Here is a 27,765-nt window from a genome sequence, read left to right as displayed (position 1 = left end):
CAGTGCCGGAGCCGGCGCGGCGCGGGGGGTCGGTTGCCGGCGGGATGTTCCGCAAGGCGCGGAGGGTGAACGTGAGGAAGCGGAACGACTCGGAGGAGGAGGACGAGGAGCGCGACGAGGAGCCGCCTCAGGAGCCGGCACCGGCGGCTGGGGCTGGGGGGGAAGGGCCCGGCGAGGCCTCTATGGCGCTGGCGGCGGGTTCCGGGCTCCTGCCGCTGCCCGCCGGCTGCGTTCCCCTCGCGCTGCCCGGTAGCCCCGCGGCTTTCGCCTGCGCCGCCAGTTACGGCGCGGCTCTCGGCTTGGGGCTGGGCTTGATGGGAAGCGACCGGGCAGGCCTGGGGGCTCTACCAGCGCCCGCCCTCCTGCCGCCCCCCCCGCCGCCGCAGCAGCAGGGCAACGGGCTGCCGGCGACCGGGCGCCCCAAGGAGAAGAAACGGCCGCGGGAGAACAAAGAGGTGCCGCGGGCCAGCCTGCTCAGCTTCCAGGACGAGGAGGAGGGTGAGGCCGGGGGCACCGGGGCCGCGCGGCCTTTGACTCGCAGCCTGCGGGGCTGGAAGGGACCCGGAGCCGGTCAGCCTGCACCGGGCCTCCGCCCGCCGTCTGCGCGCCCCCTGTCCCCCAGGAAAGCCAGGACCCTTGTTTTGTTTATTTTTTAAGGCAGTCGGCTTGTCTTCTGTGACATGGGGGTGATGAGGGGTCGCTTGAGAGTGGGAGAGCCCCATCGGCAGCCGCTTTGGGCCCCGCTCCCTTCCCGGGCCTGACCTGGCTCCTGCGGGGCCAGAGTGCTCTCAGCGGGGGTGATGTCCCGCCGGCTTAATTCCAGCTCAGCGGGGTGGTTTCTCTCTGCTTCTGAATTTACTGATGCCTGGCTGTTGCACCCCTGTTGCGCTCACCGCGGGTGGGTGGCTCACTGGTCAGGGCGCAGGCTTTCGCCTGACCTGGCTTTGTGTGGTAGCAGGTACTAGGCCCAGCGCCTGTGCAGCACCCCCCGCCTCCCCCAAGAACCAGCGGTGCTGGCTGAGGGGCATCTTTCCTGAAGCGCTTTGCATCGAGTTTGTTTTCATCTGATGTGGCTGGTGTTCACAGGTCACGACAGACTGCCTGTTGTCCTGGCAAACTCCACATGAAGCCACTGTGTTTTGCTGCAGAGTCAGTTCATCTGTCTGTTCACAAGATTTATTAGATTAACTTCCACAAATAGTGGAAAAATAGCTGAGCAGTTTCTGGATCTCAGCTTTTATAAAAATAGCGTAGTTGTGTTTGTACAGTGCTTCAGCTAATAATTCTGCTGGATTCCAGCAGGTACTGTACTCATGGATCAGTCCATTCGCACTCAGATAATCTGATTATGGGTAACAGTTATTATATATTAAAAATGATCAAGAACACACCTCAAATTCCAGAGTTCATTGCATCCCAGAAGTTCAGGATGAATAAAATGAGGAGCTTATTTCTTCAATGCTTTTTGTCAGCAGAAGAGTTAGTATGCACTTTGAATTTTCTTAGAAGGAGTTCTTGTATTCCCTGGAACTTGGTTTTTAAGACTAGTGATTTGAAGTCTTGATGGAAATACTGGAAATATGGAATTACACTATAGACTTAAAAAAAAAACCCAAACGCCTGCAGATTTCCTACATCAAACTTTTTTTTTTTCCTGTGCTATTTAGTTCTTTAAGTTATTGCATACCTTTTGCTAGGGTGTAGTGCTGCAGGCTTTTGAACTGGTAGTACAACCAAAACCAGCCATTCCTTTACTCGTTAGTTGTGAATATGTGTGACTGAAAAGACTGTTGACCCAAAATGTTGGGGCTTCATGTTGTTTTCTTCCAAATTCGTCATCACGATGAAGGATCAGCTGTGGGGGGTGTGTCTGTTTAATAAGAAAAAAAAGAGTACTACAATCAGATAAAAGCTGGCTGCATGTGTGCACTTATGTGTAATGTGCCTTGCTTTTCTGTGGCTGTGCTGTGAGTGGGATGAATACACTTGAAAGTGACCACAAAAACATGAGGTAGACAGAAGTCCACATGAAAGGATATGGGACTGGTTTTCTTGCAAGAGTGCAAATGTAAAGTCACATTAAATTACATTGTTACTGGCATTTATTAAGTTCTAAGTACAAAATTAAGAGGTTTAATAGGTAAGTATACTTCATGGCAGGTCTAACGTAATATTTTCCAACTTCTCTTTTAAAGAAACTGAAGAAGTTTTTAAAGTGAAGAAATCAAGTTACAGCAAGAAGATTGTAAAACAATTGAAGAAAGAATACAAAGAAGATCTTGAAAAATCGAAAGTTAGAACAGAGGTCAATTCTCCAACAGATGGTAACTGCAAAACTAATTTTTTATATTGGAAAAGATTAAGTGTTTTAAATACAAATTACTTGCTTTCAAGGCAAATTGTTAGTCTTTTTAGAGTATTTAGCATTTAGAACTGAAGTATAAAGCATGCTTTAAATGTCTTCGTTTGAACCTTAAAAATGCTGTTCTGAAGCTGGTAGAGAGTTCTTTGATTCTCTGTCATGCAAAAATTAATGTAGAAGGGTGAAACTTCTCAGCTACCTAAAAGGTTGTCAATAGACCTCAGTAGTTTCTGTATTTCAGCTCTGTTTATGTCAGATGAGTTTCTTCCTATTGAATTAAGAAGGATTAAATTAGTTTAAAACTGTGTCTGGTGCTTATCTGACAGAGTGCGTCCTTGTAACATATCTTTTCAAAAAGCAAGATTTTAGGGTGAGCAGAGTGGGGTTCTTTGTTATTAAGTAAATTATACAACTGCCTGCTTCAGGACTTGGACCTTAGAGTGGACTTGGTGATTATGATGACCTGAAGAAAGTGTTGGAGCAGAAGGTTCTTTTAGCAATGTACAGTCCAACAGAGCTTGGAATAGAGCCTGGGATTTCAATTTCATTGTACTTCTGCTGTTGGTTTTTGGGAAGCTCATTGGTAAAACATGTTTCCTTTTCCAGTTAGGTTTTGTGTAGAATAATAACCTGCAACGCTATGAGCACAAACTGAGAGGTTTATGATCTAAAGATTGCAATGATATAGCTGAAGCGTATGAGAGTTGAACATGGTCCCATGCAGAAAATAGCCCTTTTTTAAGTTAATCAAGTCTTTCTTAAAATCTTAAAGATTTTTAAAAGGCTTTGTCTGTATTTAAAAAACCTACAAATTCATTCTTACATTTACATTACCTATGCAGTGGTATGGGGCCTGAGCAAAACCAGAAGTGATCATTTCTGTGGCTAGTGTTCAGGTGATTTGTGGAAACCTGGATCTTAATTCTTGCTTCTGTCACAGAGATCCTTAAAAAAATTGCATTTTGCACATGGCTAGTTTGTGCTTATTTTCTGTTTGTCTGTTTTACAGTCTCTGTGGTTGGTTTGGTTATAGTGCAAAGACCTCATCGCTGCTACTGAGTCAGTAGCCTGGATTCTCTAAGCATGCTGAAGTCTAAAAACTCAGATATATGCAGCTTGGATTGGATAACTGGATTTAACATGCATTTTTTTTACATGATGTTTGTACCTGCTGTCTGTATGTTACCTACCTAATGTAGGGTAATGTTGCATCCAGCCTAAGAGGAAAATGGAAGGATTCTTTTGAAATGAGTCAGTTATTGTGGAACGATTTGCTGTAACACAGGCAATGCTTTCTAATTGCATACGTAAGAGGCTGTGTGAAGGTTGCGCATATTATCTTAGTTATTGAGTTCCCTCGCTTTTTTTTAATCCTTGGCAAGATGTAGAATGTTTAGTGGTTGTTGGGGTGTCTGCTGTGTCAGATTTTATTTTGAGAGCATGTCAGTGACTTAATCACAATTAAGAAAGGCGTATTTTAGTAGATCTCAAACAATAAAATTATCACTTAACGTTTTCATTTGATTTTTACTCTTGATTGTTAGACCTTAAAAAAATACTTATGAGTGATCATTTTAAGAAGAGTAAAACATGGGCTTTTTTGTCTTACCAGTTGAACCACCACTAGAAAAGACAGGACAGATTAAGGATATAGGTCAAGAAGATGGGAGTGCAAACAGTGAGCACGGTGAAGAAGAAATGGAAGTTGAAAGTGAGAAGGAAGAAGAAAAACCAAAAGCTGGTGGGGCTTTTTCAAGTGCTTTGTCATCACTGAATGTTCTACGCCCAGGTTGGTTATCTTAATGTGTTTAATATGTTAACAAATACATTTACAACAGACTAATGTATTTGAGAGCTTAGGAAATATTTTCCAGCAATATAGCCAGCATCTTAGAGTTCAGGAAACTGCTATTTTCCAAAGCTATTCAATTTTACAAGTCTTATGAGAGAAAATGCTTTACTACAGAATGCTTTATCTTGATGTCAGAAGCAGGAATTTATCTCTCAAAGTGATGATAAACTGTAAGAAAATCTAGATTTGGAATAGGCGACTTAACATGAATTTTAACTGTTTTCAATTAAAATTCTGTCTTTAGTTCAAATGCCTCAGTTACAGGTCTGCAAGGTATCTCAAATGTTTTCCTATCTGATTTTGTCTAATGAGGTTCTAGTCAGGGCCTGAGGCCAAAGACATCAGCCTGATAAAGTATTTTTGAAACTAGTTTACTAATTGTTAGCTAATTCATGGTAGCCTGCACCCCAAATAGAAGATGAATATCCTGGGTCCACAGACTTGGCCATATTTTGAGGGAGAAAGAATTTCCTAGTTGACTCCCAGATAATTTTTCCCTTTAGGGGTAATTGCAGAGTGGTGCGATGTATACCTTATTGCATCTCTAAAAATATTGCTGGCTTGAATAGAGTATCTCATGTCAAGTATAAAGAAAAATAAGAAGAGCTGGGAGCAATATCAGGACAGGAAGTGACACAGTCAAGAACCTCATTTTCTTCCTGCCTTTGCTGTAGTCAGGTCCTGTAAAGGGCTTCCTCTTATTTAGCAGTATTTTTCATAGGAACATCAGGCTCCTGCTCTTAACGGCACATGAGCTGCTGGAAGCAAAGCCAGGCTTTTTGTGAAAGATCACAGCTTTTTCTGGTCAGAAAGTTTGCATGTGCAGCTTATGAGTTGCTTGCAGATGTTTTTTTCCTCTAACATTTTTTTTGTTTGCAAAGGTGATTGGGTAGGGTGGCAGAGATGAGTAATAAGTCATGATACCTTGTTGCAGTGGTTATTTAACAGTGCAAACGTCTATCTCTAGGAGAAATTCCAGATGCTGCTTTTATTCATGCCGCTAGGAAAAAGCGTCAAATGGCTCGTGAACTTGGAGACTTTACCCCCGTTGACAGTGAACCAGGTAAAAGCCGCCTTGTTCGAGAAGATGAAAATGATGCCAGTGATGATGAAGATGATGACGAGAAGAGGAGGATAGTTTTTACAGTGAAGGAAAAATCCCAAAGGCAAAAGATTGCTGAGGAAATAGGTAAAACCTTTTTAGAAGGACAGCTGATAAACATTGACACTGTTTTCACTGCAAGTGCTCCCATTCAGCATTTTTAAACAACACGTTTTTCAAACAGGCATGAATCTGGAGTTGTATTCCGTTTCTGAGGAAAAGTACTGCATAATAGAATCTGCTTATAAAATTTTGAGCACAAACTGTGTTCCCATGTTCAGAAGCTCACAACTCTAGTGAATCTGGTAGAGGCTTACACTAAGCATCAGTTAGTATTGTTCCTGTACTTTGTTTTTTAGGAAGTATGTACTTGTGAAAAGAAAAATATTAGTTCTTTGGTATAGCATTCTTCTTGCTGACAAGCAGGGAAAATAACCTTTTGGAAAAGGAGAATTAGTAAGATATATATATATATATATCTCTATATATATATATATAGATATAGGATTTTAACACTAGAGGGTTTTACCAGCAATTAATTGCAAATTTACCCATTGGATTTTTTAAGTGGAACCTCTGTGATAATAATTCACAGGCTAGCATCCTTAATTCCTCCTGAAGAGGAAATGAGGATGCACTGAGATATTCCCACTGAAGCATGCTCTCTTAGGTTTTCTGACTCATGACTATTACTATGAATACATTATCTTCTCCTTTTTGTTACTTGTTTTATTCATATTAAGGTATTGAGGGAAGTGATGATGAAGCACTGGTGGCAGGGGAGCAAGATGAAGAACTCAGTAGATGGGAGCAAGAACAGATACGGAAAGGCATCAACATACCTCAGGCATGTATTTAGTTGTGAAATCCTTTTAGTTTTTTTCTGTAAACATTGGCTAAATCCGTTACAAACTTGAGTAGTTTTCAGAAGGCTGTTTCGTCTGGGAAGTTCAGTGTGTAACTTCTGATATTCTTTAAAGAAATGAGAGATCAGATTTTAAGTATCCAGTGGTATCCGTTTAATTAATCTCTCTGTTCTAGGTAGATACTGATTGATTGTGGTGCTGCTAACCAGGATTTATTTGCAGCCTAAACCAGAGATAGAATAATGCTACTTTGAAGAGACCTCTCTTCTTCTTTATCATTGGATTTGTAGGGTCTATGTAAACGGTGTGTGTTTCTTTGCTGTTTCTGTGTCTTGTGTTGCAGCATAGACTTGGAATTTGTAGCGGCTTGTACTGTATGTTGCCTGCGTTCACAGTGAAGTTGCCACTCAGTTGGAGAGGATAGTTGTTCTAAAAACCATTTCAGCAAAATCACAACCAAACACACAGACTCTAAGAACCTATGTCATTCTAAATGGTATTAGCAAAATTTGGTGTAGTCCCAAACACTTGAGTATTGTAAGAGTTATAGGCTGGTTAAAATTGTCACTTAATAACTTGCTGTAAGTATAAATATTTAGAATAGTAATGATAGTAAGAGTGTCCATTTAAGAAAGTTTTTCTGAGGGAATTTACTTCTACCTTAGGTGTTTAAAGTTCTACACTCAAATCCACTTGATAATTACATTTTGTAAATGTAACTGCCTACATTTTTCACTTTATAACATTTGAGATGTGAAAGAAAGTAAGTTTCTCCTTTCTTTAAAGTCTGATGTAGTACAATTTCATTTCCTCTTCCATTAGGTTCAACCAAGTCAGCCTGCTGAAGTCAATAATCTGTACTACCAGAACACTTACCAGACAGTGTCTTATGGTTCATCGTATGGCATTCCTTACACTTATGCTGCGTATGGATCATCAGAAAACAAGTCTCAAAAAACAGATAATACAGTTCCTTTCAAAACTCCCAGTAATGAGATGACTCCTGTTACTATTGATTTGGTAAAGAAACAGCTTAAAGACAGGTAGGACAGACCATCTTTTTAGACTTAAAGACCTAGCTGTCCCCTAGCTTTCTGTTCCTCAGGCATCTTTTAGTCTCGGTGAGCAAACACAGAGTTTCATCGCTGGAAAAGTACTGACTGGCACATCCATAAAAAAAAAAAAAACAAAAAGGCAAACAAAAAAGCTCAAAGTGAAGATGACATTGACACTTTGTTCGAAAATCTCCTTGGATTGCTTCTCTGGAAGTGAAGCTTTAAGTATGAGCCCATTGATCTTATTGAAGACAGGTCTGAGTTGCATCTTCTGGACACTGCGCAGTCTTGTAGTCAAGAATTGAAAGGCCAGTGAGGTGTTTAGCTTGTCAAATTGCATTATTTTAAACGGTGAATCAGATTTTTTCCCCTTCAGTAGATAAAGAATTTAAATTTTAGTGTATGCAGGGTTGGTTTTTTTTTTGTTTAAACACTGTAATCTGCTTGTCAGGTATGCAAAAAGTCCTACTGAATGAACAACCCGATTCCAGTGAGAAATCATTTGTACTTGCACTTTACATGTCCTCAAAATTGGTTTGTATGCCCCTTGCAGTGTTACAGCCTTTGACAGTGAATTAAGTTGGTAAGGGAATAAGACTGCTTTGTAAAAGCTATAGTTCTTTCCTCCCCTGTAAAACCTTTCCTCCCAGTTTTACTTTAGGGCCAGCTTTGCACTATTCTAAGTGCTATCAACTCCTGTAAAAATTTGTAGGCATGGGCAGTGCAACGCACTCAGCATAGTCTAGCAAATTGATTTAAACCATTAGCCTTACTGTTTATGTAGAGACGGGAGGAAGTGACAAATGAAAGTTAGAGAATATGTATTTGCAGTATTTCCCATATGTAGACTTGGTACTTGCACTGTCTGTTTAATATCTCGATGGTCTGAAACATACAGACTTTTGGATGTAAATTTGCTATTTATTCATTGCCCCTCAGGTTGGACTCTATGAAAGAATTGCACAATGCTAATCGGCAGCAATATGAGAAACATCAGCAAAGCCGAGAGGACTCTACCAAGGCAATTGAAAGATTAGAAGGGTCTTCTGGGGGTATTGGTGAACAGTATAAGTTTTTGCAAGAAATGCGAGGGTATGTCCAAGACTTGCTTGAGTGTTTCAGTGAAAAGGTAAGGATGCAAAAACATTCATATTTTTTCAAAAAAAAAAAAAAAAAATAGGGACTGTTAGTACATGCCAAACACCACATCTCTCTCTGTTTTCGAAAAAAGTCCCCTGAAAACATATTCTTCTAAAGGTTTGGTTATTCGAGCATTGAAAAGATAACTTTTCATCATGCTGAGTTGGTTATCAGATACCTCTTTCGCAGTGTAAGAGATCACTCACTTTAGATTGCCTAGAAACACTTTTAGATTATATGTCTTTAGGATTTTGGTGGATGTTCTGTCATTTCAACTTTATTCAGATGGTGCTTGTTACTTGTGTTGAATATCAGGTTAACAAAAATAAGGGCTGAATTACAACATTGTTAGTTTCTGGAATGCTTTATGAACACATTAACAACTACTTGTATTTTGGGTGTTGTTATAAACTTCCTCCTGCCAGGCAGTTTCACATACTTGATATCATTCTAGTGTCTGAACGAGAAAAGTTTTAAAACTAGTGTAGCTGTCTGAAGGCACGCAAGTTTAAAAATATACTTCTTTCAGGTAGTGTGATACTTTTGTATATGTCTAACTTGAAAGCATAGTCTTATGTTATTTGTTATGCTTTAATTACTTACTTTGTAAATACATAGCAAGAGCTCCTGAATATATATATATATATATATTTATAAGTGTGTGTGTGTGTATATATATATTACACACAGGAGCTGTAAAATTCGATTAGCAGTACATAGGCTATTTCTTCATTGTCTTCTGACTTGAGTACAGTAGTGTAGTATCTTCTTAGTACGCTAGCTGTTAGATTTACTTGAGTAGTTGAAGCTACTGCTTACCTGGCTGGTTAGGTGTGGGAGAGGGGAAAAAAAGCCTTCTGGTTGCTAGTCGGTTAGATGTTAATTGTCCAGCATTAGTGGTATTGGGAGAGTCCCATCTTCAATCCTGTAAGCTGGAGAACAGCTGTGTCGTCAACAAACCCAGGAAGTGTGGACCAGTTAATTCACCCATCTAGTTGATTAGTTGCAATAGATATTGTTCACTGAAGAAGTGGTATTCCTGAGTCTGTATTGGCATTAGCTGTTGAGGGGTAGTAAAGGTACTTTCCTTTCCAGCTCTGTCAGTGCTGATTGCCCAGATGTCTAATTTCGTAGTTAAAGATCACTTTTTATATTCTGTCTCTGAGATAAATTTGTGTTTCAGAAGACAGGTTAAGTACCTGTGTCTCTATTCAACACTTGCTTTCTAAAGATCTCTTGTTAAGTTTCTTTTATGATAACTATAAGCTGTGTCTGGAGGGTCTCTTTGATAGCCCATGCTGTCTTATTCAAATATTTTCTTTAAACAGATTGTTTTAGAATGCACCATTTTGAGTATAAACCAAGCCTTTTAGTCTCCCAGATTTTGCATAAACCGGGAAAACTTACTGTTAAGTAAGTAGTGTAACTACTTCAGTTCAGTTTGTAGGAAGGTCATTGACCTATCTAGCTATACTGGTAAATAAATTTATTCCAGCCATTATACAGCAAATTAGCTGCTGATAGTTTAACAAACAGGCTTGTTAAAGTTGGGGGTTTTTTTTACACTATATCTTTGCTTTCCTGGTAGTTGGTCTTTTAAGGATTCTACACCTGAATGCCTTCCTTCCCCTAACCTACCCTCCCATACCCCACCTGCCATGCCAGTCCATTGAACTTTTAAGATGTGATTTTTTTTATTTATTTATTTTTAATAATCTCATGCTTCTTAGGAGCATTCAGAGTTTTGCTGTTTTCAGTTGGAGGTTGCTGCAGTACCTGTATGTACAATTGAGTTACAAAATTGGGAGGCAACGTGGTCATTTTAACAGGAGCATTTCATTTATTATGATATCCTACACATTCCTCAGTTTTTTGGCCATATAATGTCTTTTGGAGTGCATATAATGTCTTTTTCAGTGCTTTCAGCATGACAGAAGTACTATCAAATTCAAAAACAGTAGCCCACAGGATACCACAAGGCTTTCTAAAAAGGAGGTGAGGGAGGGGAAGAAATAAAACAATAAAATCAGTATGAGTTTTTATTTAAATGAAATAGTGAAATGTAGCAGGACAGTAAATTCTTATATTTTGAGTGTAGACATAAATTACCTTCAGCTTTTTTGTAGAACCTGTGGCCCCGACTACTTCATATTGAAAGTACGTGTGTGTTTGTAATATATAATGTACATAATTATGATTGTAATATACATAGGCATATAAAATGTGTATCCATTTGTGTAATAACGTTATTGTGTGTGTATATATATATACACACATACATACATGAACACATAATAAATATGTATAAAACTAGGTTCCTCCCTGTCCTTTCAAATGCAATGCTTTCTCTTTATTTTATTAGGACTAGTCATGGTTATTAGTCAAACTCGCATTGGTAGTGATCTGAACGAGAAAGTAGTTTGCTGAAGAAGCACTGATGGGTTCACAATATGCTTGTCTGCTCCAGTAGACTCTGTTCCCCTAGAGTTTTCTTGTCTGTCTGTTGACTTAGTTTTGGAGAACAAAAAACATCATCATAAATTAGACTTTCTTCCCCCTACCATCTTAGTTATGCAGTTATTCATCATGCTTAACCCCTTGTGACCCCCAGCCAAGCAAAACTATTTTGTTTTTATTCTGAAGAGATTCTGAATGTCAGAAACACTTTGCTCATTGGTAAGGTGCAGTGGAGAGTATAATGAGACAGCTATTACGCAAACTTTAGAAACAAGCAGTAGAAATGTCACATCCTGTAGGATTTTTTTTTTTCCCCTATAAGTTATAAAACCAATGGAGTGGAACGTGCTTGCATGACTTCCTTCACAAGTAATTACTGTCAAAATTATGCTTTCTGAGAATGCTAGAACACGGTAACAATGTCTTTACATCTTGAATGTAGGAATATGCAAGGGATACAGGAAGATTAAATTGTTCCAAGCGTATCTTTGACAGCACAGTTAATGAACTGTGTTATTGTACCTGCAAAAGCAAATTATCAAAACACACTGTGTGTGTCAGAGAGGACTGTAGGTTAAAGTTATCCTTGTCATCTGAATGTTCAGAGAGCTTTCCACTTTTCCTCTTGCGTGGTCTACAGTGAAAGTGAAAAGGAAAAAAAAAAAACAAAACAACCACCAAAGTGAATTTAAGGTATTGACTAAACAAAACACAATGACTGAGGGTTATAACTTGATAGTAGTCAGTGAAATTGTCAGTCACTAATCAACCACAGTATTGATTATAGAAGAATAAAGGCTTCTAAGTTTCTTGTGTTTTAAATAGGAAATATTTTGAGGGGATTCATATATCTGAATATGTAGCTGGGGTTTTTTAATTCTGAAGCAATTATAGAAAGAACCGCTTGGGATACTTTGAAAAATTTTTGTTTAACATTTAAATTTTAGGATTCCCTTTATACGCTTAAGACAAGAAGCTATGTTTTCTATGGTAAAAGGCAGTAAAACTAGTATTTTTTTATTATTATTATTTCTGTTTTAAAAATTGTCTTCAATTCCGAATGTACACTTCCAGCACTGGGATATTCCCTCCTACTGCTTCTCTCTACTGTTTTCTCCAACAGAAAGTTGTATGTATTTTGAGTTGGTGCAGAGTTGCTTGCATTTTAATCCCTGTAGACCAGTTTATACCACAAAGAATTTCTTTCAATATTTCCTCTGATGTGTATGTCATTCTTAGATAGCTGAAATGGCCCTGTAACTATAATCTTATAATAATCTTATATTTTACTGGAGGAGGTTCTTAATAGCTGCTGAATTGCATTCTAAATTACATCAGGAAACAATTTCTGATTTTATCTTTTGTTTTGAAAAAACCTTAATCCTATATGGTAGGCAGCAATGAAATATTTGATCTAAAAGGCTAGAAGACTGTGGACTAAGCATATGTCTCTGAGGTAAGGAGGATATGGCTTAAGTGTTCATACCAAAATTACTTGCCTTTCCAAATTAAGAGATTGTGAAAAGTTCTGTTTTGCATTTGAATATTTATAATAATCTAATTTTAACTTTTGCTGGGAAATGAATTTTTGCAAAAGTGAGCAGTAAGTCTGCTATTTAATGTCAGGAAATTCCTAGTTATGACCTATTTTTGTTATAGTTGCTACTGAAATTTAGTCCACTTTAAAAAAACAAACAAACAAAACAAAAAACAAAACTAAAAAAAAACCAAAACAAAAAAAACATGGCAGGTCTGATCTGACTTAAGTTTGCATCGTTCAAATGTTATACTTAATGCATAACCCCCATGAATTGTACAATTTTAATGACAGAGTAGAGTAACGTTTTATTGATTCGAATTACTTGTTGGCATAACATGCTTATTCAGTGGGTTTTTTGCATTTCAGTAATAATATTTCAGCATATGCTTATAAGAGTTGTAGCAAAACGATACCTGCTGGCTTCAGGAGGTTAGATTCATGCTTTGTTTTTTCACTATCTGCAGTCAGGTTATTTTCTCATTACAGTGCAGAATACTACTACATTCTTATTTAAAGATAGAGAGGAAGCAATGAGGTCAGAGAATTGTAAGCACTAACACAATATGTAATACACTATTTCAAGAGGACTTGAAATAACATTTCACACTCTCTAAAATGGTTGTCTTACTGTGTAGACTCATTCAATCTGCAGAAGTTACTTTCAGAATGCTATTGCTATGGTTAAAAGCTGCCACCGTTGTTAAATGCATGCATTTTCTTCACACTGAAATGTTTACTGGTCCAAATGTTACAAACGGGTAACAGGAAACAGTTTGTGCTGCTGTAGAAGGAGAGTGATAGCATTATGCTTCGGAATAGTATGGTACCCCAGAAACGTAAACACCTGAAGAATTTGATATTACGTAGTGTGTTGTATTTTTACAGGTGCCTCTGATAAATGAACTTGAATCTGCAATGCACCAGCTGTACAAACAGCGAGCTTCCCGCCTTGTCCAAAGACGACAAGATGATATTAAAGATGAATCTTCGGAGTTTTCAAGCCATTCAAGTCAGTCCATCTTGAAGGTTTTTATTATTCATTAAACAACCTTGTTTACTTAGTATGGCTTAATTTAAATGTAAATGTTTAAAGTATGACTGTCTTAAAGTTTATTCTTAACTCTTGAGATAGATAGAAGCAAGTTTAGATAAAAGTTCTCTGATCTGTTTTGTTTTAAACTCAGTCACTCTGACTTCATCTCTCGTTTCTGTTGCTCTTAACTATATTTTCTCTTTCCTAGCAGTGAAAATGTGTGCATGGTGGCAGTGGTAGCATGTGACTCCCGATTTTCCTCTTATGGCAGGACTTTCTTTTTTTTATTATTATTTTAACCTACTTGAGTATAAATTTCCTTTAACATCTGCAGTTAAATCTGTACAAAGCCATGAAGCACTGGGCTAGAGTTGACTTGTACGTAGTGCTATATTTTCTAGGCAGCGTAAGTATTTCGTTTCAGACACTAATCTGGTAAAGCTAACGAACCGGAAGAGACTACTGCCATTGTTAAAAATCAGACTAATACGAAGGGACCCTGTATGAAATACAGCTTAAAATTAGCCAGTTAAAATACCTTCTTACTGTGAGTGTGTGGATGGGAGATTGTCATTGAGGAGTTTTATTGTAGTGATTACTCCTCAGTATATAGAACTCTACTAAATTATAAATGCTAACTTGGATGGAAATATATGTTCCTTGGAGGAGGTTTTATTCAGCATGTTAAACAATGGCTAAAATATCATATTAATAGTAGTTGTCTTTCTGCTTTGGAGAGGTTCCCATTTTTAAAAATGCCTTTCTTGTCTGTCCTTGTTGTGGTTTAATCCCATCAGCAATTGAGTACCATGCAGCTGCTTGCTCCCCTTCCCCAGGGCATGGGGGAGAGGATCAGGAAGAAAACTCTTGACTTGAGATAAACACGGTTAACTAAGATAGCAAAGGAAGATATAATTATATATATAAATAATGATAATAATAATAATATATAGAGATAATAAAATATACAAAACAAATTATGCACAGTTTCTTACCACCTGATGATTGATACAGCCTGTCCTGAGCAGCAGTCACGGAATGAAACTGAGAAACAACCCCGGAGCAATCCTGAGCAGTGAGAGAAAAAAGCGAAAGCACACCAGCCAACCCTGACCTATCTACTGAGCATGACATTAATGGCATGGAATACTTTCTCTGGCCAGGCTGGGTCAGCTCTACTGGCTATACCCCTCCCAGCTTCCTGCACCCACACATTAGTGAAACCTGGGAGGCTGAAAAAAAGTCCTTATGTCTTTAGCAACAGCCAGTAACATCAGTGTATTATCAACATTGTTCACATACCAAATTCCATACTAAATCCAAAACACAGCAGCTACTGGGAGGAAAATTAGCTCCGTCTCAGCCAAAATCAGGACAGTCCTAAAATCTGACAGCTGACCTAAAATCCTACAATAAAACCCATTCCCTGTTATGTTGCAGTGTGTCCAGAGATGAAATTTTGTTAATACCATTAGATGTAGAAGTTACTGAGGGTGATAAAGTGTTAGGGCATCAGAGTTGGTCTTCCCTTTATGGAGTGGTTAGCATACATATTTGCTTTAGGACTTTATTTGGAGCCCCAGGCATCACATGTAGGCCTTGCAGTTTTACCATGAAAATGCTGTTGTGAGAACTAGAAACCTAATGTACTAAAACGTATTTCCTAAAAGAAGCTTAGAATGGATTATTTTAGACTGGAATTTAATGGCGAGGTGGGAATACGCTCAATACATAAGAGAGATCTTATGTAGTATCTGCAAGCCTGGAGAATGAATTTCACTGTCTCTGTAAATAGTTCCGTCCTGTCCCTCAAATTACCACAGAAACTAGGAATTGATGGCAGCCTTTGATTTGGTGTGTGTTGCAGACGTAGATGATCTGGTTCTCTTCATACAGTATCAAAATACTGCAGGGCTAGAAGTGAATTTAAGTTCGTCTGCCAACTTTGGCTTTACTTCTGCATAAAGACAAGTAGCTTAACTTTGAATAACGTTTTAAAAAACTGGGCAAATGATGGCTTCATCTGTATATTAAGGCTCTTAGTAGTTCTAGTATAGAACTGGAATACTGACACAGATCATTGTTAGTATTTTTAATCATGGATTTGTAAATAGATTTAGTTAGAACATGTAAATTTAGTCCTGAAACTTGGGTAGGCTTTTGTTTAAATTTTTATGTTTATATTTTATTGGGTAGACTTGAGCACTGGCTAACAGTCAATCCACTTTTTAAAAATTTACCTGATAAGGATGAACTGGAGACACTCTTGAGTCTGCTTGCTATTTGCTGATCAGCTTCACTGGTTAGCTGTGTTGTTTTCTGTAATCAGGACTGTCTATAATGAATGGCAGCTTAAAAACAGGAGGGAAGATTATATATTTTTGTGTAGATTTTTGTGTGTTCTAAACTTTAGGCAATCTAAAGCATATAAAATTAGAAAACACTATGACTAGACCTCTGAAATATCATGTATTCCTGCTCCAGTCACTCTTCTCTGCCTTTCTTTTTGTTCATTTTCTTTTCAAAAGACACACAGTGAACATGTTTATGTAAGGAGCGCTTTTTGTCTTGGAACATTCAATTTAAGCAATTTGACTTATATATAGTTGTGCACTGAGAGGGACAAGAGTGAGGTATGGTGAAAACTATTTGACATTTAAGTGGAGATTTTTCCAAACTCCACTACTTCCTCTTTTAACCTCTACACTTGCGATTTCAGGCTTCTTGGTACATCTTTTAGAAAACTTTTACTTTCTGCTTCAAATTACATTTAGCTTAAAGTAAGTAAAAGGCTCTTTTGAAACTGCCTACAACACATTCATATAATTGTTGGAAAGCATTTTAATTTTTATCAATGTAATTTTACAGATAAAGCACTGATGGCACCAAATCTTGAATCTTTTGGACGAGACAGAGTGATCTATCAAGAACAAGTAAAGCGTCGAACTGCAGAAAGAGAGGCTAGAAGGTAGAGTACGGAGACTTCTTGTCCATTATTCTGCCTGCTTGCAGAATAAAATTGTCCTGTGTGATGTTCTAATGTAAGTAGCAATGTTTGCTCCTTTCCTACAAAGGGAAGAAAACTCTTAAGCTGCTATGCTAGGCAGGAGTGTTCTTATATATCTCAACTTACCATGCAGGAGTACAAAAGAAGGCACCATTACATGATACTGATTTAAAATCATTAAAAGAAAACGTAGTAAACTTATTTCATATGGTCTCTGCTGGTTTCTCTCTTCCTTGCATTGGTTGAGGCAGCAACATAGCAGAATGTTTGAGGTGGTAACATAGTGAAAGTTCTTTTCAACCTGGATATCCTTGTATTAAAAGTTATGACAAACTTAGATGGAGCTGTTCATATTATATAGGGAGGGGAAAAGAGAAGTAATAGCTGATTTATACTGCTGGTCCTTTTCAGAGCTCGTCGTAGACAAGCCAGAGAGCAAACGGGGAAGATGGCAGATCACCTTGAAGGCCTTTCCAGCGATGATGAGGAAACTTCAACGGATATTACAAACTTCAACATGGAGCGAGGTTAGAGAAGCTACTGAAGCTATATGTAACAAAATAGAGAAAAATTGGCAGAAAAAAAAAATTATCCGAGTGCAGCCCTCTGTGTATTTCACCATGTTTTGGAACTGTTCCTTGCTGCATCATCAGTGTGACCAAAAAAGTATCTTTTGCCAATCTTCTGGGCAGCTGGCATCTAACTAAATACCCCATCCTAAGTGAGATTCTTTTTATGTAATTCAGACATTCTTTAGCTGACAAGCAGTAAGCTTTGTACCTTCAGTGGATAGTAAGTCTTCCTTCTAATCTGTAACATGGTTTGTCATTCTTCAAATACCTGTTTGTTTTACATGTGAAATTTTGAAACCTCAGCGTTTTAGAAACCTTTTATTCCTTGATAGGAAGTATTTTCTGGAGTCTTGCATAAGGATCTAGAAATGCAGTGAGAAAAGTTTTGTAGACTTTTGTTACAGTCTGGCAAACTTTGCAGATAACAGAAAACAATGTTGAATGAAAACATTGCAGAGAGATCTTGTGATATTGACTTGAATTAAAATTCATCTAGACTTTTGTGATGGTTTGCTCACAAAAAACCATTATCGTGCATAACCCTAATTATGCAATAAATGGGATTGTAAATCAAGCTAATGCCTCTAAAGCACTGGGAGAATTGCAGGAAACCTGAGATTTGGGGAAGTATGGATATTTTGATGGAACAGTGATCTTTTTCAGCAGCAGTTCAAAGGCAAACAATTCCAGTGGTTTCTGTGAAACCAATAGTGAAGAAAGTAGAACATCACTGTAGTAATCCTGTTACCTTCTCATTTTGAATCTGAGTACAACTGTCATTCTCTCTGATTAAAGATAATTTAATCAGGTTGAAAGAAATATGGACAAGGGGAGCAGCAAGGATCACGTATAGAATTGCTTATGTTGTATGTGAGGAAGGATTAAACAGTTTTGGACTCTTCATCTAGGAGAATGATGTTGACTTTTCACAGTGTGAGAGTTAGGGGGTGTGAAATGAAGTGATAAGATGGGTTTAAAGTAAACAAGTCACTTCCCACAGAGAGTGTAATAAAAATACCGAAGTCATTGCTGTAGGTGGTTGTGGAGACCCAAAGTATGAACAGATTAAAAAAGCAGTAAGATGAACTGTCTAGCAGTTGGATCCTTCAGAAGTGCAAACAGTTTCCACGCGTTTGGTTGCTGACTGATTTACCAAAATTGTGGATACAGGGATTGCTCTCTGATAAACAAAGCAACTGTTTAGGGTTGTTAGGTGCTATAATTAACTTTGCTAAGTTAAGTGGTCTAGATTAAAAATCCAGTGTGGCTGAATTGCTGTTTGTAACTTGGCAGTTTTATGTGTACAAAAGCGTTTTGTAGGAGTTTCATCTGTTACTGCGTAAGCATAATACTTCTAAAGCTTTTTTTGTCATTCGTAGTTCTCACGTTAGTCCAGAATCAACAGTGAGCTGTATGGAATAGAAGGATGCACTTTGGACCTGCTAACTTTATTTGTAGCATCTCTTCTTGATTCCAGTGTGAAAAGTGTGTTTATATGACATAATCTCATCTTCCCTCAGCCCTGTCTCTACGCCCTGTGTGTACTAGTTATGTTAGTTGTGTACAGGTTACTACTGTAACCTGAACTACTGTTACCTGAACTTTTAAAACTGGCTACAGCAAAAATGACTGACTAAAATGAAACTAACCCTGGGAAGCAGAAAAGATGAAGGGAAAATAATACATAGAGAAAAAGGTCTGGACTGTATAGAATACTGGTACTTGCAGTGCGAAAAAAAAAAAAAAAAAAAAAAAAAAACAACAGTGCTAAGGAATTGTAATGGTTGCCCAGTGCTAACAGCCATGTTACATTCAGCAGTTTAGCATGGTGTCTGCCAGGACTTCCTCTGTCTGAAGTGCTGATTCAGTTGGCTTATGTGAGATGCCCTCCTGTACTTGCGCTTGGATGAGTGAAGTTGTAGAATAATTTGGGTTGGAAGGGACCTGGAGATCAGCAGTTCTAAATTCCCATGCACAGCAAGGCCAGCTTTGAAGTTAGATCCCCACTGAATACAGCCCAATACATCAACAGTCCAGTGGCTGGCAACTGAAAATCACTTTGTGAAATGTTTAAAGCAAGACCTTTGATAAAACAGTGTATTGGAGAGTAGTCACGTGCTCGTGTTTTTATTTGGCACAGAAGTAAGAGAACTTTTAAAGGTGACGGGTTTTTTGTTTTGTTTGTAGGAGTTGGCTTATGCCACTGAGCATCAAAGTCTGTCTTGAAAAAGGTATTACAGGGAATAGGTAATTGACTTACTACACTTTTTCTCCCCGAACAGATCGTATATTGAAAGAATCCAGCAAAGTTTTTGAAGATGTTTTGGAAAGCTTTTACTCAATTGATTGTATTAAGTCACAGTTTGAAGCTTGGCGCTCGAAGTACTTTGCTTCTTATAAGGATGCTTATATTGGCCTCTGTTTACCAAAGCTGTTTAACCCTTTAATCAGACTTCAACTGCTTATCTGGACTCCTTTGGAGGTAAGGTCCTCTGCAAGCAACTTCCACGTAAGCTTCTACGTAGTGGTTCTTTCACACTTCTGCAGAGCAGAGTAAATTGCACCTTTGTGTGCTTCTCATAAGTGCGCGTTCTAGACATTAACTTTAAAATGGGAACCTCTCTTGGGGTGAAGCTTTTCTGAGTAGTTGTCTGGACTGTTGTCCTCTCTGTTCCCAGAGTTCAATTCAGCACGTGCCAGTACCTTCTTAGTGAGTGGTGTAGACCAAAAAAGCCAAAATAGCTTCTTAAATAATACGTTTAGGTTTTTAAATCCTTTTACAATTGTGATTCTAAATATGTTGTTTCTTCAGAAGTGGAACTAAGAAGCCTAGTTTTATGTTGACTTACAACCTATGTCTCTACGTGGTATGTCTGTCTGTCTCTCACCTACACCGCTTCTGTCACCTCTGTTCTGGTTGCAGAGGAAGGGAAGCATGAGTCTTCCTCAGAGAGCATTCAGAGATTTAATTTGAATAAATGAAGGAAATTCTATGAAAGGTGTCCTCATTAAATTTAAAACTGGTTTTGTACATTCTCCATGCTATTTCTGTGTGAGTTCCCAGACTAGCAAAACAAAGCTCAATTTATTTGGAGACATGGTACGGAATTCTCAAATCTGAGCATTTCCACTACTGTGTTACTGGTCCTGTTAAATTTAATTTTGTTAAATTAGAAAAATTACAAGACATTAATTAAAAAAATAATTCAGAAAGCATAATTTTATATTGCAGCACAAATGAACTATACTTCTCACTTTTACCCGAATCTGTGGGCTTTTATTCGGCTCGAGTGTAATTAAAATTTAAAATCTGTATGGCAGCAGCTGCCAAAAAGAGCAGTCTTACTTCCACCATTTTCACTTTCATTAGATCTCGTGATTGTGTGGTTGTGGAGTGAATTGGTTCATTTGGCTGATTTATAGAAATTTGACCTTGCTCCTGATCATCTCTTAGCTTTTGGTTGAGTTGGGCTGCCCATGTACACTAACCTGACCTGTGATGGCGTGATTAGTAGTGTCCAGACAAAAAGGCAGAACATTTTCTTCACTTCTCAGGAATCAAGCTTGCCTGTGTTTCTGAAGGAAAGTAGTATCACTGCTTCAGAAGTAGGGGAGCCAAAGCAGGTGAAGTAATTTGCCCATCCCTGTGCGAGAATAAGAGACTGTTTGGTCTTGAGGCACTATATCCTTTTTTTTATTATTATTATTTCCAGTGCAGATGAGTACCTGGCACACAGACAAAAAGGATTAGATTTTTGAGTTGTTATTTTGCTTGATTGCTGCTTACCCTGCCTGCTTAGCACACTTGGTAGGCTGTTTTAAAGTAGTTTTGTTCTGTTTTGTGAGTGTGTCATACTTGCATATGTAATACTTTTTTTTTTTTAATGTGTTGACTGCAAGTCTCTGTTTAGAAATCTGACCTCAATTCTTTTTTTTAATTAGGGCAAATGTCGGGATTTTGAGACTATGTTGTGGTTTGAATCATTGCTGTTTTATGGCTGTGAAGAACAGGAGCAAGTGAAAGATGATGCTGATATTTCACTATTGCCTACTATTGTAGAGAGAGTTGTCCTTCCTAAATTAACAGGTATAGTCTTAGAAAGAAAATGGGGGCGGGGGGTGAAGGGAGTGTGTGGAAGCTGATACTTGTTTGTGCTTTCAGATTTTATTGTTTTGTATATCATTGCCTGACTGTCTTAGTACCTGTATTTGAGTCCTTGAAAGTGGAGTAATTCTTTAATCTCTTACAGTGATTTCTGAAAATATATGGGATCCTTTTTCTACAACACAAACATCTAGAATGGTAGCAATGGTACAGAAACTAGTAGATGGATATCCTTCAGTGGTGAATGCAGAAAACAAAAATACACAAGTAAGTTGTTTTTCTTAAATATCTTGCAGAAGTTAAGGAATTTGAGTATATTTTTAATACAATATATTGAAGAACACAGTATCCTTAGTGAGAAGCAAGAAAGAGAATTTTGCAATTATTTGATGCTCTGCAGCCTGGTTATGGAGAGTCAAGTACGGCGATAAATTAGGAGGAACTTGGTGAAGTCTCGCTGGAATAGATGCTAGAGATAGAGATACCAAATGTACTAAGATTTGTAGATCTGCAGTTTTGCATTAAGGGTCAGCTACAAGTAGTCAGGCTTTTCTTTTTTAGATTTTTGTAGCCTCTTCTTATATATTGCCTTGAAATGTGATTGTTTCGTTTAGCTCCTATGAATACGAGAGCTGATGTAATGAGTTCAGGTGCCATAGCTAATGCAATGTATGCGTTGCCTTTAGAATAATGGGAGATAGGCCGTGTGTATGGGGAAGTTAGCAGAGGATTAAAAATTACAAAAGCCTTGACTTCACAGAAGCTAATTGTGTAGCCAAACCAAGCTGAACCATAAAGGAATTCTGTTGCCTTCAGTTTTTACTGAAAGCGTCAAATTTCAGCTCTTTTAATTATAATAGGTTTTTCTAAAGCTTTATTTATATGTGTGCCTAAGTATGTATGCCTTTTGCTGTTTAGGGTCACAAATGTTCTTTGTTGCATTGAAAATCAAGTTTCTGAGTAGTTAACTACTGAGCAGTGCTTTGTACACTTAAAAAAAAAATTATCTGTTTCAGATGCTTTTAAAGGCATTGTTGCTAAGAATGAGGAGAACACTAGATGATGATGTATTCATGCCCTTATATCCAAAAAAGTAAGTTTGCTTTCAACTGTGGTGTTAGACCTTTATTAGCAACTCGTCTTCTGTCCATAGTTAAGAGGAGTTTTTTCCCAGTATGGTTCACTGGCTGGATACAGGATATCTTTCTTTATCATATTGTGAGGATTTAGCAAAGACAAGCAGGATAGAAGGGAATTTTTTGAGCAAGGAACTGTGTGTGGGAAGGAGGAAGCCAGCAAACTCCAGACAGAGGTGGTGTTGGTTGCTCATTAAAGAAATCTCTTACTTTCCAGCATCTTAGAAAACAAGAACTCTGGTCCGTATTTGTTTTTCCAACGTCAGTTTTGGTCCTCTGTAAAGGTAAGCCAGTAAATACATCCAGTAAATCTTTGGTTTAGACAGCGTAGCAATAAAATCCTCTTCACGTTTGTGGAAAATGGTAGATGGAAATTGCTTTAATTTTGTTTGAAAGAACTCTAAATTAGGATTCTTATTCTTTGATAATGCACTGTGCCCTCTTCAAAAGATTGCCAAGTGAAAGCACCATCATTTTAACTTGTACGTTGTGTTTACTTACCATACTCAACCAAGCTTTTTAATATCCTTGTGCTTGTCAGAATAAAATATGCTGCTTCTGTTTCACTTATGTGGGAAAGAAAGAGCTTAGTTTGTATTTTCATTTATATATAGTGCGAGAATCTTCATGAAAATAACTTGGCCCCTTTTGGAAAGCTCACTGCTATTTGTAAAGTGTAAGAACATTTGTAATCTTAGTTTAATTGCAATGATAGAGTGCGAAAGAAAAAGTCTCTGCTGGCTGCATTCATTTGTATGAGGCTGGCAGCAGTTCTCCACGGGCCATACGCCAGTGGGGATGAACAGCTGTAGAGTTGGCTTATCCAGTACTCCACCATGACATTTTCTGTGTCTCTTGTGTCACTGTGCCTTGGAAATAAGGGTGTGCTGACAGCATAGCTGGGGATTTTGTTGACAAGGGGGCTGCAAATTTGCCCCTGTATGGCATATGCTAGGCCTCACTTGGCTTGACATTGACATCAAATTTGAGAACAAGATGGCTTAAAACTTGAATAACTTTAGTTCTTTTTTCTGATTTCTTGTGCAAAACATGAGCGAAGTTGGGGTGGGGATTGTTGTATGAGAATTCGTAACACTCTAAACCGGTACTTTACGGATTCTGAATAGTTTTGAAACTAATAGAAGGCATATTTCCATTGCTTACCTTGGCCGTGCTGTTGCATTTTAAGAGGCTCTAGAGTGTTTGGTTGACTTCCTGGTTTCAGTACATTTTAAAATACTTATATTTTTCTGTGTTGTATTTTCAGTTATTAGGAAACTTTCTGCAGTGGTATGGCATCCTTTCAAACAAAACTCTCCAGGAATTGTCAATAGATGGTTTGCTAAATAGGTACATTCTTATGGCTTTTCAAAACTCTGAGTACGGAGAGGACAGCATTAAGAAAGCTCAAAGTGTAAGTAAAATCAAACATTGTTTAAAATCACTTGAAATTTGTGAATTAAGGAAAAATATAGTTAAAAATTGAAGTTACCAATAGTGTAATGTCAGTTAAAAAAAATAGACTTTTTGTTTGTTTGTTTTTTAAATACACAAAGTAAAGAAAGAAGCTTCTCTGGCTCATACCTGTAGGTATGGTCTAGGTTTTAGTGTTATACTGCTTGAATTTTGGATCTCCTGCCTCTCTGCCAGTTTCACTCAGTTGGACCTTGTTACTGCAGTCTTACCTGGCAGACTTTGCAAGTTGTGTTAGATAGCTTTTAAAATTTTGTTACATTTTGTTTAACTTTCCTTTTCCTGTTATGTCTAGGTAATTGCTTGCTTTCCTAAACAGTGGTTCACTAATCTAAAAGGAGACAAGACTATTTCTCAGTTAGAAAACTTCTGCAGATACCTTGTTCATCTGGCAGATACAATTTATAGAAACAGCATTGGTTGCTCTGATGTAGAGAAGAGAAATGCAAGGTAACTTATTCTGAGTTAATACAATTCTTGCACTGCAGTTCTTCTGCTTTGTGTTAATTTGCTAATGCATGCAAACATGGGTAAATATCTCCATACTGATGTATGTCTTCTGAAACCATTTTGAATTCAAACTTTAAAAATATGGTATGATAGATGGGGAGATTTTTAAGGTGTCTGAAAACAGCAGCTGCTGGAAATGTTGAAACATTCATAATGCATTTTACAATACTGTTTAGTGTCCCTGATTGTGGCAACTTTTGTAGTGACTGGTTTTGGACTGTTCCACCTTGTGAGCCTGTTGCGAATTCCTACATAATGGCTTCTAAATTGCAAATTATGCTTTTGTATACAGTACAAAAGTTCTGGCATTATTTACACAACCAAGTAGATTAACCTGTTTTCCCCTAGATCAAAGAGTCGTTTAACTTGTATCTCATAACCAGCATAATTAAAAGTTCAGATTAGATGCATAGATATTACTGTTGGCCAAGTAACCTGAAATTCTGTGGGTGTATTGTTTTAAGCAATGATAAACTTAAAAATGAAATTTTTGCACTGATACACAGGAATATAAGATGCTTGTTTATTCCTGTGCTGTTGTATGAGGAGAAGTTTCAAGGTCAATAGTTCAGTTGCTTCAGCAAACCTGAAACTTGGAAAGACAAACCCTCGATACGTGCATTAGTCATTCTTGGTAGTTGAACTTGCTTGAGCCATTGTTGTGATACTCTTCAATTATTGAGGCTCTCTAGGGGATTAGATTCTTCTCCCTTTTTGAACTTATGCATAGCACTGAAACAGAGACAGAAATTGCCCTTAAACCATAGCAGAAAAATCTTGTTTAAGAGTTTTTATTTCTGGTTTAAATTTTTTTACAGTTATCGTGTTGGTTATTAGACACTTCTCTGTCTTTAGGGTCACTTTTAGCTGTGGCATATGAATCATCTCATTTTCAGAGAACACCAAGCTTTGTGCCACACTGGCTTGTGCTCAAACAGCTTTTTATCCAGTCTCAGGTTATGCCTCAGAACTTTGTGTCCAAAGTATAATAGCAGTGTCACATAGCGATTTAAATTTCCTTATGATTCACATTCAAAGTAGACTTGTTACTCCTTCCTTTCTAAAACCAAAATGCATAGCCTAGCGTGATACTGGCATTGAAATGAAGGAGCTGAGAGAGAATACAGTAGAGATTAAACTTTTTCTCTTTTGGTAGCCTGTTTCTAAATTTGAAAGAATTTTCTTTACCAGCTGAAATGATAACTTGGCAAAACTTTGTATTGGAAGAGAAACATCCAATTAATCTTTTTTGTTTTCATAGTGAGTTCTAATCTAATTTCTATCTTCTGTCCTGCTTTTTCCCAGGACAGATTTAACAAATCTGTTGCCATTGCCCCCATTAAGCAGATAAAATAAGTCTGCCGCAGAAATATTACTTCTAATAACTGAAGAATGCCATGTCTTTTCATATAAAACCTAGTACAGTTGTTAGAAACAAAAATGCATTAATTTCTGACAAGAAGGAAGTGTATCTTTACCTATGTCTGTTGGTGCTAGTTTTCCAAATGTTGGATACTTTTTCACAGATGAGCTAGGTTCATTTTTAACATTAATTTTGAACTCCTAGTATTTTTTGTGAGACTCCTCTAAATTTCATGTCTGTCCTCCTAGCAAGATACCAGAATTGTTTTTGACATCAAAGTAGTACAGTCCTCCTAGCAGGTTGTTCATTCTAAGCTTCCTAGATTGACCTGAATTGTAATGCAGTTCATTGGTGGCAAGATTCATACCTTTTTAAGGTGTGCATTAAAGCATAGTTGCTGCCTTGAAATTTGTTTTTGTTTTTGTTTTTTTTTGGCTTACACATTAGTTAACAAGAGAGCTGTGGCTCACTGGACAGTACCATAAGTAATTCAAGACTTTTTCTTCTTTTTCTTGAGATTATACTGCATCTAGTGTTAAACCATATTGTATGATGAATTCCTACTCCCAAAATAAATGTTTCAATTTCAGTACAAAGCTGATAACCAGCTTATTTTATCAGACTAAGCAAGTGGACGAGAAGATTATGTGAAGTTATCTGAAACTGATTTGCTATGTAGATTCATAATGTAGTCTTCTATTGAAATATTAATACTTGTACATGATTGTTTCAGTCCTGTATTGACTTCTCCTTCCTCTTTTTTTAGGGAGCACATAAAGCAGATCATAAAGCTTCTAGCAAGTATCCGAGCACTGGATCATGCTGTGTCAGTTGCGAATGATCACAATGTAAAAGAGTTAAAGATTTTAATAGAAGGAAAATAGACTTTTCCGACAACTCATTTTGAGCTTTAAAACCATTCCTGATGTGTAATTTATGTAAATATGTAAAGTTTCTTAAACTGTAAAGTATTGATCTTTGTTTTAATACAAAGTGCATTCTTATATACAGCATCCTTAAAAAAAAAATTTGACTTCTTCTTTGAAAACAAAAATGGAATCCCAAGATTGTCATCTTTCCAGAAATCAGATTTTCCTTAAAGTTTCTCAAAATCTTGTTTACAAAAATACTTTGTACCCATGATCAGTAGTCATTCACTCCTGTTAATTGTTCCATGGTTAACTGGAATGTGTATAATAGATTATGTATGCATATATTTATACCATCATGTTGCTTTCACACTGGATATAGGGATCTTTTACTGTTGGAATAGGCTTTTCATTTTGCTAAAAATACTTATTTTGACAATAAAATGATCATATTATTGGTCAAAAGGGCTGGCAAAACATTCAAATATGTGAAAATCATTTGAGCTAAAGAGTAGAGACGTTTTCAAATGGAGCCTTACTTTTAAAAAGCAGCTATGCTGCACTCAAATTGGAATAGCTAGAAAACTATTTGCATTCAAAATATGGAACTCTTAAGACTGTTCTTAGAAACAAAACAGAAAGGAAGAACCAAATTAATGCTTAATTTTTTTTTAATACAGGCATACAATGACAATTTGTGATTATTGTGCAAGTATACATGACAGCACTTCCTAAGCCCCAAACACCTTTCATTTTGTAGGAGTAATAGTTTACCCGTAAACTCTGGACCCTCATTCCTTGTGTGAGTTGGTTAAATTAACTCTTTGTGTCCTTTTTTTTTCTTTTTTTTTCTTTTTCTTTTTTGTCTTCTTTTTTTCTTTTTCTTTTTTCTTTTTTTTGTCTTTTTTGTCTTTCTTTTTTTCTTTTTTCTTGTCTTTTTTCTTTTTTTGTCTGTTTTCTTTTTTCTTTGTTTTCTTTTTTCTTTGTTTTCTTTTTTCTTTGTTTTCTTTTTTCTTTGTTTTCTTTTTTCTTTGTTTTCTTTTTTCTTTGTTTTCTTTTTTCTTTGTTTTCTTTTTTCTTTGTTTTCTTTTTTCTTTGTTTTCTTTTTTCTTTGTTTTCTTTTTTCTTTGTTTTCTTTTTTCTTTGTTTTCTTTTTTCTTTGTTTTCTTTTTTCTTTTTTCTTTTTTCTTTTTTCTTTTTTCTTCTTTTTTTCTTTTTTCTTTTTTCTATAACTTCATACACAGAAGCTGTTTCTTCTAACTGGCTTGGCTAAAGACATCAAGGAAAATGAAGGTGAAGAAAATTTTATATCCTATGATTTGA

At 37.2% G+C, this 27,765-nt stretch overlaps 1 protein-coding gene across 1 annotated transcript; it reads left to right on the top strand.

Moving 5' to 3' along the window:
* Positions 1-18: 18 nt before the first annotated feature.
* Positions 19-27,291, top strand: PAXBP1 (PAX3 and PAX7 binding protein 1). Its single transcript, XM_086764716.1, has 18 exons — positions 19-498; positions 2,196-2,324; positions 3,975-4,151; positions 5,182-5,403; positions 6,060-6,163; positions 7,005-7,225; positions 8,177-8,366; positions 13,260-13,383; positions 16,276-16,375; positions 16,826-16,941; positions 19,269-19,468; positions 20,929-21,073; positions 21,237-21,358; positions 22,108-22,184; positions 22,445-22,511; positions 23,495-23,641; positions 23,996-24,150; positions 26,340-27,291. The coding sequence occupies exons 1-18, from the start codon at positions 45-47 to the stop codon at positions 26,455-26,457; spliced, it is 2,868 nt and encodes a 955-aa protein (XP_086620842.1). The 5' UTR covers positions 19-44; the 3' UTR covers positions 26,458-27,291.
* Positions 27,292-27,765: the final 474 nt, after the last annotated feature.

The sequence above is a fragment of the Chlamydotis macqueenii genome, chromosome 1 (assembly GCF_036417535.1).
Source record: "Chlamydotis macqueenii isolate bChlMac1 chromosome 1, bChlMac1.mat, whole genome shotgun sequence".
In the NCBI taxonomy this organism is placed as follows: Eukaryota; Metazoa; Chordata; class Aves; order Otidiformes; family Otididae; genus Chlamydotis; species Chlamydotis macqueenii.
The sequence above is the reverse complement of the archived record's forward strand: the minus strand, read 5'-3'. Positions and strand labels throughout refer to the sequence as shown.

Excerpts from the sequence above, each read along its gene's own strand:
- PAXBP1 (XM_086764716.1), top strand. The coding sequence starts at position 45 with ATGTTCCGCAAGGCGCGGAGGGTGAACGTGAGGAAGCGGAACGACTCG. Across the intron at positions 13,384-16,275 it reads GGAGTTTTCAAGCCATTCAA|ATAAAGCACTGATGGCACCA; the intron begins GTCAGTCCATCT and ends GTAATTTTACAG. Across the intron at positions 21,074-21,236 it reads TGTCCTTCCTAAATTAACAG|TGATTTCTGAAAATATATGG; the intron begins GTATAGTCTTAG and ends AATCTCTTACAG.